This window comes from Rana temporaria, chromosome 4, assembly GCF_905171775.1.
Source record: "Rana temporaria chromosome 4, aRanTem1.1, whole genome shotgun sequence".
NCBI lineage: Eukaryota > Metazoa > Chordata > Amphibia > Anura > Ranidae > Rana > Rana temporaria.
Window position 1 is genome coordinate 340445083 of NC_053492.1, and position 15768 is coordinate 340460850.

General features: G+C 44.2%; 1 protein-coding gene across 1 annotated transcript in view; it reads right to left on the reverse strand.

Moving 5' to 3' along the window:
• The window catches only part of ARHGEF33 (Rho guanine nucleotide exchange factor 33), a 241513-nt gene that overhangs the window by 124842 nt on the left and 100903 nt on the right, over positions 1-15768 (reverse strand). Inside the window, exons 5-7 of the mRNA XM_040350765.1 lie at positions 13647-13756; positions 7069-7128; positions 2450-2653 (exon numbers count right to left, since the gene is read on the reverse strand). Coding sequence (XP_040206699.1) covers positions 2450-2653; positions 7069-7128; positions 13647-13756 — 374 coding nt within the window. The remainder of the gene's footprint in view (positions 1-2449; positions 2654-7068; positions 7129-13646; positions 13757-15768) is intronic.

A 15768-nucleotide genomic window follows, 5' to 3' on the forward strand; every position in this document is an offset into this window, starting at 1 on the left:
AAGAGATGAGGAATGTTGAGTGTCAGGTTGGTTGGGTAATGGATAGCGATTTGGAGTCGCTCAGTGTTGCTGAAAGTGAGAAGATGAGTGTGACACATGCAATTTGCAGTACTCATGGGGAGCTGCAAGTTTTGTCAGTTGCCTTTGAGGTAGAGATCTCTTTAAATGACTCAGCCTCTCACGCTTTAGCAAACGAGCCCCTCCACATCGTTAGTAAAGGAAAAGTTCCTAGAGTTCTGTGTTTAGATGCGGCATGTCTAGAAATAACTGAGATGTTGTTGCAATTGGTGAAAACCTTTCCAATATACACCTGCATGTATCCACAGCAGAGGGGTGACATGGTACTGCGTAGTACCAATCGGTGGACATAGGTGGTACAGGCGTTGTTAGGCAGTGTTGATGAAAATTGGTTGCTGTACTGTTGGGTAATTTTGTGCAAAGTTGTCTCACAGTTCTCTTCGAGAGTGCTTCCAGCGGCGGTTGTGTGCAGAAGGCGCTCAGGAGAATTGTTAGAGAAATCAGAAATAATAGACATAGTGGAAGTCTCTCCGTATGCTCATGTGATGGGGTGTATTCCTACTGGTGCGGTCTGAGGTACGGTTGAGCAGTGGTTGGTACATGGCGCGCGTACTGTCTCACCCTCTAGACCTCATGTAAAGGAAGGGCTCGGAATGGACGCGGCAGTAGTGGGAATTCAGTCCACCACTCGCAGAGAGGTGCAGTTTGAGGTACCCGGAGACACTTTGATAGGAAATAACAGTAGTGGTAACTGTAATGAAAAAGTGTATGAGAAGCACTGTAGAGCACTGTCGGACAGCTCAGAGGTCCTGGTTGAGGTACCAATGGTCACAGAAATGGTTAAAGAGATTGGTATGGAAAAATGTGCGTTGGTAGGACAATTGCTATCGGAGTATTGGACAACAGGGAGCGATGTGAAACGGCGGGACTGTCCCATAGGGAGTAACTGCTTGCCTGTAGGTGGTCCCTCCATAGACACTGTTCTAGCAAACAAGGGGACAAGAGGTCCCAATGACAATTTTGAGTTGAATAACTCTTTGTGGAACATTGCTAGTGAGGTTAAACAGAAGGATGTGGTGTTGATCTCAGATGGTTTGGTTGCCAAAGGTAACCACATAGGGGTTAGTGAACCTGAGAAACAAATGTTGTTGGTTAATGTTGCGTCAGGTAGTGAGAGCGGTCAGTCCCTGACAGATTTCATGGAAGTGAGTCCCCAACAGTCCCAGGAGAGTAGGTCTGTGGGAGGAAAAGAAGGATCTGGAGGCCAGAAGGGAGAAGGGATAGAGAGATTAGGGGGAGCCCATGGTTCAGGAAGAAGTGCTGGTGGAAGCACACCCGGAAGAAGATGTGGGTGGAGTGCCCCTTTAGAGAAAAGGTTGGGCAGGTTAGGACTCCTGCTGCTGATAGTTGGCACAGGGGCGCCACGGTGAAGTGTTGGTGGCAACATACCTGAGGAACATGGGCCTACACAGCCAATGGCTGGCATGGAGGTGTCCCATTTGTAGTGGGCGGTCTATGTGTTCCTCCCTCCGGTTCGAAACAGGATATGTGAGGGTGGGACTCTGTGCTATGTGAAAGGTTGGTGGTTTACGCCATATTCTGGAGAGAAAGACGCACTAATTGCACAGCTGTGTGTGATACATGTCCCTTGGGGCAAGACCCAGGTCCCCAAACACTTTTTATGGCAATAACTTGCATATAAGCCTTTAAAATTAGAAATTTTGATTTTTCACGTTCGTGTCCCATAGACTTTAAAGGTGTTTGCGCGTTTGAACAAACTTTTTGCCTGTTCACATGTTCTGCTGCAAATCGAACTGTGTTCGGCTCATCCCGATTCACAAAACCTATTTATAAAAGTCATTGTCCATAAAGCTTACCTCCACACAAAATACAAAAAGCTCAATCCAAATTTCCAATTTTTTTTGGACAAGAATATACAGTACAGTGCATTTTTGCCCAACACCAATGTCTCTTGCTAACTTGAATAATATTATTTCTGATGAAGTTCAATCTTACTGTATATAAAACAAATTCTCTGCTGCGAATGCTGCTGAAAGCTACTCCTTAGCTGAGATATGGTCCCACCAAAGTTGGTTGGGAAACCAACACTTCTGGAGTGTCAGTCTGTTGGGTCAGAAAGACTTGAGTATCTTGCCCTGGATACACTACTCTTAACATGGCTTTTCAATTACCCATATTTGTTTATTTTTTCTGTTAGTGTTGTTTTAAAAAAATCTCTTGTAATTAGATATTTAGTGATCTAAAAATCACAATCAATCGGAGGCAAAATTTCGTTAGTCAGGTGAAGTAAAATCTTCTGATTAATATGCCCCCTTCAGCAAAAATATGGAAAATACATACATGACAAATGTCTCCCAAAACAGAACATATAGAAATTTATTGATTATATAAAGTATTATAATTACTTTACCAAAGGCAGCAGACTCGTTCGGTGCTTTTTCCACAGGAGCACTTCTGTTCTGCACTGAATCCCTCAGTCTGTCTGTTGGCTCGTCCTGCCAGTTCCTCTCCTCCTTCAGTTGTCTCCAGATGACTGAAGGCATATAAACTCTTGATTGCGCTTCAACCGATACAGACTTGAAGCCTTCATCGGTTTCTTCATGAGCCTCTTGCGCTAGAACATGAACAAATATGAACAATATAAAGCGATACATGACACCTAGAACCTATGTAATGTATTTTAAATACTTTTGTACTTTAGTCAATAGAAACACACAGAAGCACAGACAGTTCTTGGATATTCTTCTACACTGCAGTATAGTTATGCAAAAAAGCCTGGTTCAAGACCCGACACATCCTGTGTTTGGACAATGAATAATAATGTTTATAGTATCAAAGTTCAAAAGTAATGTAGCACTTGTTTGCAGTATTGTATCTTCCACTGTAGTGTCAATCTTTTTTGCAGAAGTGTGTCTGAAACACAATACTGTAATACTCCACTTCGACTATATAGCTGACAATGCACTCACCAGATATTTTGACCCTACAGTAAGCAAGGATCAGATCTTGCTTGTTAGTACCACATCCGGACATTCCACTGCTCCACTACACCCAATACTGACTACAGTTAAAGGTGCACCTATGACTCTCTTTTCTTACTCCTGGCTTGAGATGGGCTGAACACCCCTCTGACCCAAATGGCGAACCCCATTGAAGTCTATGGGAACCGAACAGCAAAAGTGACAATTTTGAAGGCTTATATGCAAGTATATAAAAGAAAAATTGGGGTCCTGGTACTGCCCTGGGGGACATATATCAATGCAATTTTTTTTTAAAACAATCGTTTTTTCAGGAGCAGTGATTTAATTATGCTTAAAGTGAAACAATGCAAATGAAAAATTCCTTTAAATTTAGTTGGGGGGTCCATTTAGGCCACGTACACACGGTCGGTCAAAACCGATGGAAACGGACTGAAGGACCGTTTCATCGGTCCAAACCGATAGTGTGTGGGCCCCATGGGTCAGTTATCCTCAGGTCAAAAATTTTAGAACTTGCTTTAAAATTGAACCGATGGACGCCTAACCGATAGGTCAAAACCGACGCTTAGTATGCAAAAGCATCGGTTAAAAACCTGCGCATGCTCAGAATCAAGTCGACGCATGCTTGGAAGCATTGAACTTCAATTTTCTCAGCACGTCGTGGTTTACGTCACCGCGTTGGACTCGATCGTTTTTTTAACTGATGGTGTGTAGGCACATCAGACCATCAGTCAGCTTCATCGGACCGTTCTCATCGGATGGACTGATCGTGTGTACGCGGCCTTAGGCCTTGTACACACGATCAGTCCAAACTGATGAAAACGGACTGAAGTTCAGTTTCATCAGTCCAAACCTACCGTGTGTATGGCCCATCAGACTTTTGTCCTTCAGTCCAAAGTTTTAGAACTTGCTTTAAAATCGGACTGATGGACTGATGACCGATCGGTCAAAACCGATGGTTAGTACGCAAAAGCATCGGTTCAAAACCCGCGCATGCTCAGAATCAAGTCGACGCATGCTTGGAAGCATTGAACTTCGTTTTTTTCAGCACGTCGTTGTGTTTTACGTCACTGCGTTGGATTTTGAACTGATGGTGTGTAGGCACATCAGACCATCAGACTTCAGCCTTCAGTCCATTTTCATCGGATGGACTGGTCGTCCGTACAGGGCCTTAGTCTGCCTGTGAAGCATCTGTAGCATGCATAGAACATGCTGCGGCAAAAATGAAATTTCAAAAGAAATACAAAATGGCAAATCTGACGGTATAACGCCGCTATTTTTACTTCATTTTTTTATTTTTACACTTTAAAAAAAAAAATTGATCACTTTTATTCCTATTACAAGGAATGCAAACATCCCTTGTAATAGGAATCACTGTGACAGGTCCTCTTTATGGAGAGATGTGGGGTCAATAAGACCCCACATTTCTCCTCCAGGCCTACAAGCATGAGATCGTGAAAAAAAATTCACCGATCTCATGCCGACAGCCACGATTGCGGCTTTGTTTACTTCTGGGTACCCAGGCATGACATCACAACGTTGCGCCCGGGCCTCCGACGGTCATAGAAAAGACTGGTCATCTCTATGCTTCCAAGCCAGTGCCGGCCGATTCGTTCTCCAGGCCCCCGATGGGAGAGCCCGGAGAAGCACCGGATGGCGGCAGGAGGGGGGTCATCCCCTTCCGCTGCCTATAAGAACGATCAAGCGCCGGAACTGCCGCTTTGATCATTCTTATCGTGCAGAGAATCTCCGGCTGAAGACGGTGATGTCTGAATGATGCCTGTAGCTGCAGGCATCATTCAGATATCACTGCACAAAGTTGAGGACATATGTCAAGTGGTTAAAGGGGTGGTTCCCCCTAAAACACATTGCTAACAATAGATTCGTAAGACCCGTTACACTGCGGGTAGGCTGGCTTTTTTTTTTAGTACATACCGAGATCTCCCCGTCTCGTCCCTTGTCGGTGGGCGTTCCTAGTTGATTGACGTTCCTCGGACGGGCGCGTACGTGACGTCACGACTTTCCGAAAGAAGCCGAACGTCGCTGCGCATGCGCCGTATAGAGCCGACTCTATACGGCGCCTGCGCAATGACGTTCGGCTTCTGTCAGAAAGTCGTGACGTCACGTATGCGCCCGTCCGAGGAACGTCAATCAAATAGGAACGCCCACCGCCAAGGGACGAGACGCCGAGATCTCGGTATGTACGAAAAAAAAAAAAAAAAGCCAGCCTACCCGCAGTGTAACGGGTCTTACGAATCTATTGTTAGAAATGTGTTTTAGGGGGAACCACCGCTTTAAACAAAAAAAAAATTGTCAGTAAAAAAAGAAAAATTAAGTTAGGGGAACCCCACACTAACCCCTCCTGAACCATATCAGGCCACATTCAGGCCACATTCCCTCAACATGGGGGATGCTTTGGGACAGGGGGTCTATTGGCAGGGGGATTATCGGAATCTGGAAGCCCCTTTAACAAGCCCCCCCCCTAAGTGAACAATTATTGGATACGTAGTACCCCTACCGATTCACCAAAAAAAGTGTCAAAATAAATAAAAACAGTGCCCAGCTTTTTGACAATTCCTTTATTAAAAAGTTTCCCCCTATGTAAATCCATTGTCAATCATGACTATTCCACCACTGCCGTCAGTAAAAATTGCACTGCCCGTCATGGAGACGAATGGCTGGCTTGTCGTCTCACAGTTCTTATAGGTAAGGGATAAATAAAGGATTTTTCAAAAACCTGTGTACTGTTTTTTGTATTTCTTTTTACACTTTATTTGTGAATGGTGTGACAGAAGCCACTGTCACTGTGTGTTTTGGAAGGGACTGTGAGCTGGCCTCCTACCCACAGACTATGGCCCAAAAGAGACTGGAGACTTGGGGACAAGCTGACATTGAGATAATGTAATGTAATGCTACATCCCTTCTGCCTCACCCCCCTCCCTCTTGTTGTGGGGAAGAGGCCCTTGTCTCCATCAACATGGGGACAAGGTGCGCTGGGTTGGGGGAGGCAGAGCTCCCCTGCTCCAAAGAAACCCCCCCATGTTGAGGGCATGTAGCTTGGTATGGTTCAGGGGCGGGGGGGCTCTTGCTCGGCTGGCTGCGTGCTCAGATAAGGGTCTGGTATGGATTTTGGAGGGGACCCCACAGCATTTAATTTTTTGAGTTTTGGAGTGGTGTTCCCCTTAAAATCCAATAACCAATGACACCACAAAGCTCCCAATGTACTCCCTGGTTATCTCTTACCTCTACTACTGCAACTACCTCCTCATTGGCTTACCTTTAAATAGGATATTCCCTATATTTAGTCCATTATGAATGCTGCTGTCGGACCCATCTACTTTACATAGTCACATAGTTGGTCAGGTTGAAAAAAGACACGAGTGCATCTAGTTCAACCAACAAAAATAATAATAATTCAATCCCATATACACAATCCTTCACTCACAGTTGATCCAGAGGAAGGCAAAAAAAACAGGAAAGCATGCTCCAATTTGCTACTGTTCTGTTGCCGTGACTTAAATGTAAGTCACGGCAACAGAATAGTGGACGCTTACACAACTGACTTCAGGACGCCTCGGCTCGGCTTGATTGTTCCCTCTGGGGCCGTTTACATCACACAGGTTGCCTTTCTATCTAACCTACTGACCACCATCCACCCGTGGCATCCACCTGGAGCTGGCAGGTTTTGCCAGTACGCTCCCCCTCTGGGAACTGAATTTTCGCCCCATTTCATTGGATGGTGATTGATGTTCAAACCAAGCCTCCCGGATGATTGTTTCCCCCTTATCCACTCTGAAGTCACTGGTAATGTTCACTGCCATTTATTTTAAAATTTGACTGTTCAACCATTTTTTTTACCTTATAGAATAAATAGCATTGTTTATGCATACAGTACTACGTTGGTATTTATTTGATCATTCTTTCAGAGCGCTGCATTTCTTGTTTTTTCTTTGCCTTTAAGCAACGCATGTGAACATGTTGCATGTCACCAGTTTTCCCATGTGTGAATGGGCCCAAAGTGTTAACAGAAATATTTTTTTTTCTTACTCACTTGTGTTTGTTAGTGCGATAATGCTTTCACTAGCAGCACTCACTGACCTGGGTACAGTACCTGTATTTAATTAAAAAAACAAAACAAATAATTACCATAATTATTTTTGAAAAATAACAGTATATCTAAAACAAAAACATAATGTATATATATATATATATATATATATATATATATATATATACCGTATTTATCTGCTTATAGCCTGCACCGGCATATAGCGCGCACCCCTAATGTAGAAGGGAAATTCCTGGGGGAAAAAAATGAACTACGTACAGTTTTGGTGTCTTGCCCGGCGTCCATCGGCGGCCTTGTCCGGTCCGGCGTCCGTCTGCGGCCCTGGTGGTGTCCTCCCTGCTTCTCCCGCACTGTTTCTGAGTCGATCACCGCTTCCCGCGCTGTGTTTGAACGCCGCCGCCGACATTTACCGAGCGCAGTACACTCGGGCACGCTCGGCTCCTTTCGCATAAAGGCTAGGAGGCGGCACAGGGCGTGACCGCAAGTGGAGCCGAGCCTGGCCGAATGTACCCGAGTGTACTGCACTCGGTATATGTCGGCGGCAAGGTTCAAACACAGCGTGGGAAGCGGGTATCGGCGTATATCGCGCACCCGCGATTTTCCCCTTATTTTAAGGGGACAAAAGTGCGCGATATACGGTATATAAAAATTTGTATTAATGTGCATAACGAAGCCAAGGAAAGATGGAAAGATCTCCAAAAGGCATCAAATTACAGATTAGACATTCTTATAATATGTCAAAAAAAGTTAGATTTTATTTCCATCATTTACACTTTCAAAATTACAGAAAACAAAAAAATGGCGTCTGCAAAAGTTTGGGCACCCTGCAGAGTTAATATCTTGTACTGCCCCCTTTGGCAAGTATCACAGCTTATAAACGCTTTTTGTAGCCAGCCAAGTGTCTTTCAATTCTTGTTTGAGGTATCTTTGCCCATTCTTCCTTACAAAAGTCTTCCAGTTCTTTGAGATTTCTGGGCTGTCTGTCACGCATTGCTCTTTTATGGTCTATCCATAGATTTTCAATTATGTTGAGGTCAGGAGATTGTGAAGGCCATGGCAAAACCTTCAGTTTACGCCTCTTGATGTAATCCCCTGTGGATTTTGAGGTGTGTTTAGGATCATTATCCATTTGTAGAAGCCATCCTCTCTTTAACTTCAGCTTTTTCACAGATGGCATCAAGTTACCATCCAAAATTTGCTGAAATCCATTTTTCCTTCTACTCGTGAAATATTCCCTGTGCCACTGGCTGCAATACAACCCCAAAGCATGATTGATCCACCCCCATGCTTAACAGTTGGACAGAGGTTCTTTTCACTAAATTCTGTGCCCTTTCTTCTCCAAACGTACCTTTGCTCATTCCGGTCAAAAAGTTATATTTTAACCTCATCGGTCCACAGGACTTGTTTACAAAATGCATCAGGCTTGTCTATATGTTAATTTGAAAAGTTCGAACGCTGATTTTTGTGGTGAGGATGTAGAAGAGGTTTTCTTCTGATGACTCTTCCATGAAGACCATATGTGTACAAGTACAGTATCTCTTTATAGTGGAATAGTGTACCACAACTCCAGTGTCTGCCAGATCTTTCTGGAGGGATCGTGCAGTCAAACGAGGGTTTTGAATTGCTTTTCTCACAATCCTGCGAGTTGTTCTGTCTGATATTTTTCTTAGTCTTCCAGATCTTGCTTTAACTTCCACTGTTCCTGATGACTGCCATTTCCTAATTACATTCCGAACAGAGGATATTGACATCTGAAAACGCTTTGCTATCTTCTTATAGCCTTCTCCAGCTTTGTGAGCGTCAACTATTTTCAGTTTCAGTTTTCTAGACAACTGCTTAGAAGAACCCATGGTGCTGATTGTTGGGGCAAGGTCAGATGAGTCTGGACATTTAAAACCTTTGAGATTGACATCACCTGATCTTCCCAGACGATGATTGAGAACAATCCATGACACTGGCAGGTCTCAGCTTTGCAAAGAGGGCAGTGCATGCTATAAATTATGCAGGGTGCCCAAACATATTATAAGAATGTCTAATCTGTAATTTGATGACTTTTGGAGATTTTTCCATCTTTCCTTGGCTTCTTATACACATTAATACGAATTTTTACCTGGGGTGCCCAAACTTTCGATCCCCACTGTAAGAGTATTGGCATGTCACAACTGAGTATAAAGGAGAAGTGTAGCAATTATGGTTACATTTAATGAAGGTACAACATATAGCAAACTCACATGGTTTGCAGGCATCTGGGTTAAAGCTGTCAGGGGTTGTAAACCTTCGTGTTTTTCACCTTAATGCATCCTATGAATTAGGGTGAAAAAACACCTTGCAGTGTCTGGTCACCCAGCCCCCCGTTTTACTTACCTGAGCCCCGAATTTCCGTGGGCACGACCCTGCCGTCCCTCTGTCCATGGGTTCCCGGCTCTTGATTGGTTAGATAGCAACACATCCATTGGCTCCCGCTGCTGTGAATCAAATCCCGTGGGCGGGGCCGAGTCTGGCATTCGGCATTTGACGCTGAATGCTGGACTCAGGAGAGTTCCAAGGTAACCCCCTTGGGAGAGCGCTTACCGGAGGGGGTTATCTAATGTGGAGAGGAGCCGCAAGAGCCGTCGTGGGACCCCAAAACAGGTGGATCGGGGCCACTCTGTGCAAAACGAGCTGCACAGTGGAGGTAAGTATGACATGTTTGTTATTTAAAAAAAACAAAAAACGATCCTTTACAACCACTTTAAAGCGTTTGTTAACCCAAAAAAATAAAATAAAGATCCTGTTCCCTTAAAGCATGTTATACAGCACAGTGCTTGTGCTGTGTCATTTGGACCCCCGTATCACCTAAAATATCCAGCTGATCTTGCCTGGCTATACACTCCCTTTTTGCAAACAGACCATGATAATTATGGCTGCTGAGCCCTGACATTGTGGTCTGTTTGCATGATTCTGTCAGCGGCAGCCTGCTATCTGTCTGTGTCATTCTCCCCCCTCCTCCCCCTCCCCTCTCTGCCTGTCTCTGCTCTACCAGTGCCCCCCACTCCTGCTGCTCTCATTTATGCTATTAAATGCTCCCATCCTCTCTGCTCCATTATAATAATTGTGCCTGTGTTCTGTACAAAAAAAATGGGAGTTGTACCTGTATGTGCTTCGCTCCCGCCGCTCAGCTGATTGTCAGCGGCTCGGCGCTCTCTCTCCCCCTCCTCCCCGGCTGATGTCAGCATGAGGGCTTTGCCTAGCACACTGCAGCTATGACCCGGAGAGACAAGAGAGAAAAGGAATCAGCTGAGGGCTGGGAGCTAAGCTCATACAGGTACAATCATGCAGTTTTTTTTACAGAACACAGGCAAAGGAACAATTATTAGAATGGTGCAGAGAGGATGGCAGCATTTAACCACTTGCCGTCGCCGCACCGTCATAATACGTCCACAAGGTGGCTCTCCTAGACGAGATCACGTATTATGACGTCCTACCTTTTAGCCGCCACTAGGGGCGCACGCGCGCCGCCGGAGGCGCGCGCACGCGCCCCCCGCTCGCCCCCGACTCCCGTGCGTGTGCCCGGCGGGCGCGATCGCCGCCGGGCACACGCGATCGCTCGGTACAGAGCGGGGAACGGGAGCTGTGTGTGTAAACACACAGCTCTCGTTCCTGTCAGCAGGGGAAATGCTTTTCTTCGGTTCATACACTGTATGAACCGAGGATCAGTGTTTCCCCTAGTGAGGCCACCCCCCCCCCCCCCACAGTAAGAACACACCCAGGCATACTTAACCCCTTCCCCGCCCCCTAGTGTTAACCCCTTCACTGCCAGTGGCATTTTTATAGTAATCTAATGCATTTTTATAGCACTGATCGCTATAAAAATGCCAATGGTCCCAAAAATGTGTCAAAAATGTCCGAAGTGTCCGCCATAATGTCGCAATACCAAAAAAAAAAATCGCTGATCGCCGCCATTACTAGTAAAAAAAATATTAATAAAAATGCCATAAAAATACCCCCTATTTTGTAAACGCTATAACTTTTGCGCAAACCAATCAATAAACGCTTATTGCGATTTTTTTTTACGAAAAATATGTAGAAGAATACGTATCGGCCTAAACTGAGGAAAAAAAATGTTTTTTTATATATTTTTGGGGGATATTTATTACAGCAAAAAGTAAAAAATATTCATTTTTTTCAAAATTGTCGTTCTATTTTTGTTTATAGCGCAAAAAATAAAAACCGCAGAGGTGATCAAATACCACCAAAAGAAAGCTCTATTTGTGGGAAAAAAAGGACGCCAATTTTGTTTGGGAGCCACGTCGCACGACCGCGCAATTGTCTGTTAAAGCGACGCAGTCCCGAATCGCAAAAAGTACTCTGGTCTTTGGGCAGCAATATGGTCCGGGGGGTAAGTGGTTAATGAAAGTGGGTTAACGACCACTTTAAATGTAACCATATTGCTACACTTAGAGGCACCTCTAATCTCTTTTATACTCTGTAGCTCCTGCTGGATTTTGCTTCTAATCCCCTTGTGGAGGCTTCCATTTGTGGATGGCCTTTTTTGGTTACACAACCTGGTCACATTGCTGTAATCTTTTTATATGGACTATAAACTGAAGGACCTATGAATAAATGGTTATGCAACAAATCATTTAAGTTTTCATTTTTTCTTATGGGGACATTCTCTTTGATATACAGTACAAGTGCTTTGGATTACAAGCATGTTTCTGGAACTAATTATGCTCGCAATCCAAGGTTTTACTGTACAGTATATTGAGCTAGTTAATTCAGTGGAAGTCTAACTATTTTAATATATGTGTTTTGTTGGCTGAAACAATAATTACAATAATACACCAATAAAACCCTAATCATAAGGATCTATGAAGGAGTAAGAGATTTCTGAAGCTGAAGATTTCTCCTGCTTTCAGCTAAGCTGTATATTGCAACAGAAGAAGGACATGTCTTTTTTACTCTCTCTTTTTTCTTTGGAAATTATTTTGTCTTTTTTTTTTCACTGAAGGGTAAAGGGCAGTGGTGGTGGGAGGGTTACATTACCCCTTACTTGCTTCAGGCTGCAAAGTTTACAGCTTTATTTAATCAGTTCTCTAGAAGACTTAAGTAATAATTTATTTAAAAGAACTAAGGGCCAGATTCACAGAGGAGATACGACGGCGTATCTCCTGATACACCGTCGTATCTATGCGGCTGATTCATAGAATCAGTTCCGCATAGATAGCCCTAAGATCCGACAGGTGTAATTGACTTACACCGTCGGATCTTAGGATGCAATACTTCGGCCGCCGCTGGGGGGAGTTTGCATCGTATTCCAGCGTCGGGTATGCAAATTAGCAGTTACGGCGATCCACAAAGGTTTTTCCCGTCGTTACGTCGGCGCAAGTTAGGTGTGCTTTAACATGGTGTAAAATTACTCCACCATGTTAAAGTATGCCCGTCGTTCCCGCATCGCTTTTGAATTTTTTTTTTCGCCGTAAGTACGTTGCGCACGTCGCGATTCACAAACATGTCGGGCCGCCGTAAGTTCGCGCAAAGCATGTCGGGAAAATTGCGAACGGAGCATGCGCAGAACATCCGGCGCGGGAGCGCGCCTAATTTAAATGGTACCCGCCCCATTTGAATTGGGCGGGCTTGCGCCGGACGACTTTATGTTACACCGCCGCAAGTTTCCAGGTAAGTGCTTTGAGGATCAGGCACTTACACTGAAAACTTGCGGCGGTGTAACGTAAACGGGTTACGTTACACGGCCGCAAATTTTCGTGAATCTGGCCCTAACAAACTACAACTCACATTCCTTTGTGCACTACATTTTTCACTGGCTCTACCCTAATGTGTTACCCTCTGAGAAAGTCACATGGTCATGACATAACATGTAGGGTGTAGCCAGTTACGTCAGTGCAACAAACAGAAATAAAAAGGGTTTTTTTTTTTTGCTTGGAGTTCAACTGCTCAGCTGTATAACTTAAGGGGAACCTGTATTGGTTTTTATTGTAGTACACCAATATAGAGCAAAAAAGAATGTGAGTGCATATATATTTTATTAATAAAATTTGTTTTATGGCAGAAAGCCCCATCAATTTTTTTGTTTTGATTTCCTCTTGAGCAGCTAATATAGATAAAGGTAAGATATAAACTATACAGAAGAAATCCCTTACCCCGGTAAACATTAAAGAGCATCACGAGAGCTCAGAACGGTGATTGAGGGTGCCCAATATATATCAGAAGACTGTGGCTGAGAGTGTGACACCCATTTGCCCCTTAAAGGAGAAAGCACATTCTGACCTATTGTACCTATAGGTCTAATAACTAGCTGAGAATCTGGAGTGATTGGTGGTAGAGCACAAGGGGAGTCATAGATATCACACTGAAAGTGAATGGGGAGCACAATAAACAACACAAAAGGACTTTGATTATATATGAACTTTTATTTGTTCATTATAATCACTGTGATTGCATATTTTTATCATAACAGCTTTTTGTTTATTATCATCATCTGCAAATCATATTATAGTAGGGATATATTAGTAATATTGCAGCGCTGCTATTTTTTACGCATACACTATGTATAACTGTACCTTTCTCATGTGATGATGTCTGGACTAGGTTGTTATAATTCTGATTAGCCATTGTGGTCTCAGAATGGCCGGATTTCTGGGCTTGGGTTGTATTCTCTTCCTTCTGGATTCTTCTAGGAAGAATAACAGTCACTGCAAACACATTATCTCACAACATGGAGAAACAAAAAGCATAAAAAGGTAATTGCATGTCAAAATATTCAGCACAAATATGTGTATCCACCATAGTCTTCATATCCCATTTATTCAGTATTTGACAAGGTAAACCATTCTGATGCACATGTACCTGGAAGTGGCTATTTTTGCACACATATTTGCATATATATTTGAAAATGGTTGTAAAACATTAATAACAACATTTTTTTCTAGGACAGTTACTGACTGTAACGGTCACGGGTTAACACCGTTTACGATATTCCCATTCCACCAACCCAAGACAGCTTATCCGACACTCCACAATCCAGCAGACACAATCCATAAGAATTCCCAACAGAAAGACGAGACACAAGCTCTGTTCTCTCTGGTTCAAACGAATGAATGCTTTAATGGTAAACAGATTTTTATACAGTTAAAAGGCATGCTGCAGTAATCACAGGGACAATGAAACACTCCACCCAAAACATCACACAATGGGTGCTTAACAAGTCCCCCTCAATCCACATCCCAGACAGACTCCCTGGCACTGAATCTACATGAATCAATTAGCTACAGCTGACAAGCCAGACATCATAATGTTTAGAGTGTGTTAACTCACAACACATATTAGCATCAATAGAACTTTCACACAATACAGGGCTAGTTAGCATAGCACAATGAAATATCTTAGGAGCAGACTCAATTAGCAAAATGGACAACAGAATGCAAACACAGCAAGCCCCATCACTACAGCCAGGTGGACTTAATTAGCATCTCAACAGTCTATGTTACACATTGAATGAGTCACTCTGCTATTGACCTGTTGTGGTCAGAATTAAATACCTGTAATATTCCAAGATATCCTGCAATACATGAATTATCATCTCATGTAATCCAAGATATCAGTTCTCAGTCATCCTATGCCCCTAAGGGACATAGGATGACCCTAGACCCAAGAGTCATTGGTGAAGCTGGCACAGAAATACCCCACATCCTTCAAAAATCTCTGGGTATCACAGGCCATTCTGTTACATCTCTCCCCTTTCGGTGGGAGACTAACACAGGAGGGGACCCCAGACGGGTTGACTCCCAAGTTAGTCAGTAGTTCCAGTCCTCCAATGCTGGTATCCATACAGTACCCCAAATAAATTGCTCCCAACAGAGCATTACTCACCCAGCCAACCTCTGCCTCTCTCAGAGAACATGCCTGTCGCTGGGGAGAGGCCTGAACTGGCCCTTCTCCCTGGTGTCCTTTTAGCCACTGGAGAGAAGAAAGGGTGACTGGGCTCAGTCCATAATGCTGCTGGGGATCTGGGCCAACTGCCCCCCATCCCTGGGGTATACCAGTGGAGACTGAAGTCCCATCCACTGGTGGTAGATGGAAATCCCCCGGTGCTTGCAAAGCTGACATCCTCCTGTCTCAGTGCCGCACCATTTTCTGGGGTTGTGTCAGTGAAGACTGAACTCCCATCCACTACCCCAGGAACTCCCTCTCCTGCTAGTTGAGAGCAGAGGCTTGTGGCACTCTGCTCTGTTGCCAGCTCTTCTGCTGGGTTGCTGTGAGTGGAGACCACAGTCCCATCCACCGATATCAGCTCAATCTGCAGTGGTGTGCAGCGTTCAGCAGCATCCTGCCTTGCTGCCAGTGATTCAGCTGGGAGTAAAAGCTTTACAACCTCAGCTTGTTGCTGTAGAGAGGGGCCAACTGTCCCAGCTCCCTGGAACTCCACATCATTCGCTTCGGCTTTAGGGATGGCAATCTCCATATTTTTCACTGCCGATTCATCAGCCAGGATTTCACAGTTGTCATCTGAAATTTCCTCATAGTCCCAGGAAACGGGAGCCCCACCCTGCTGCTGAGCAGAGTCTAGTAGCTGTCTGTAGGCGATCTCCAGCTCCCATTCCTGAATCGCCAGAAACTCCAAATGTTCCTGTAACTTGTGCCCTTCCGAGACATTAAATTTTTGCCCTCTGTGCTCCATTATTC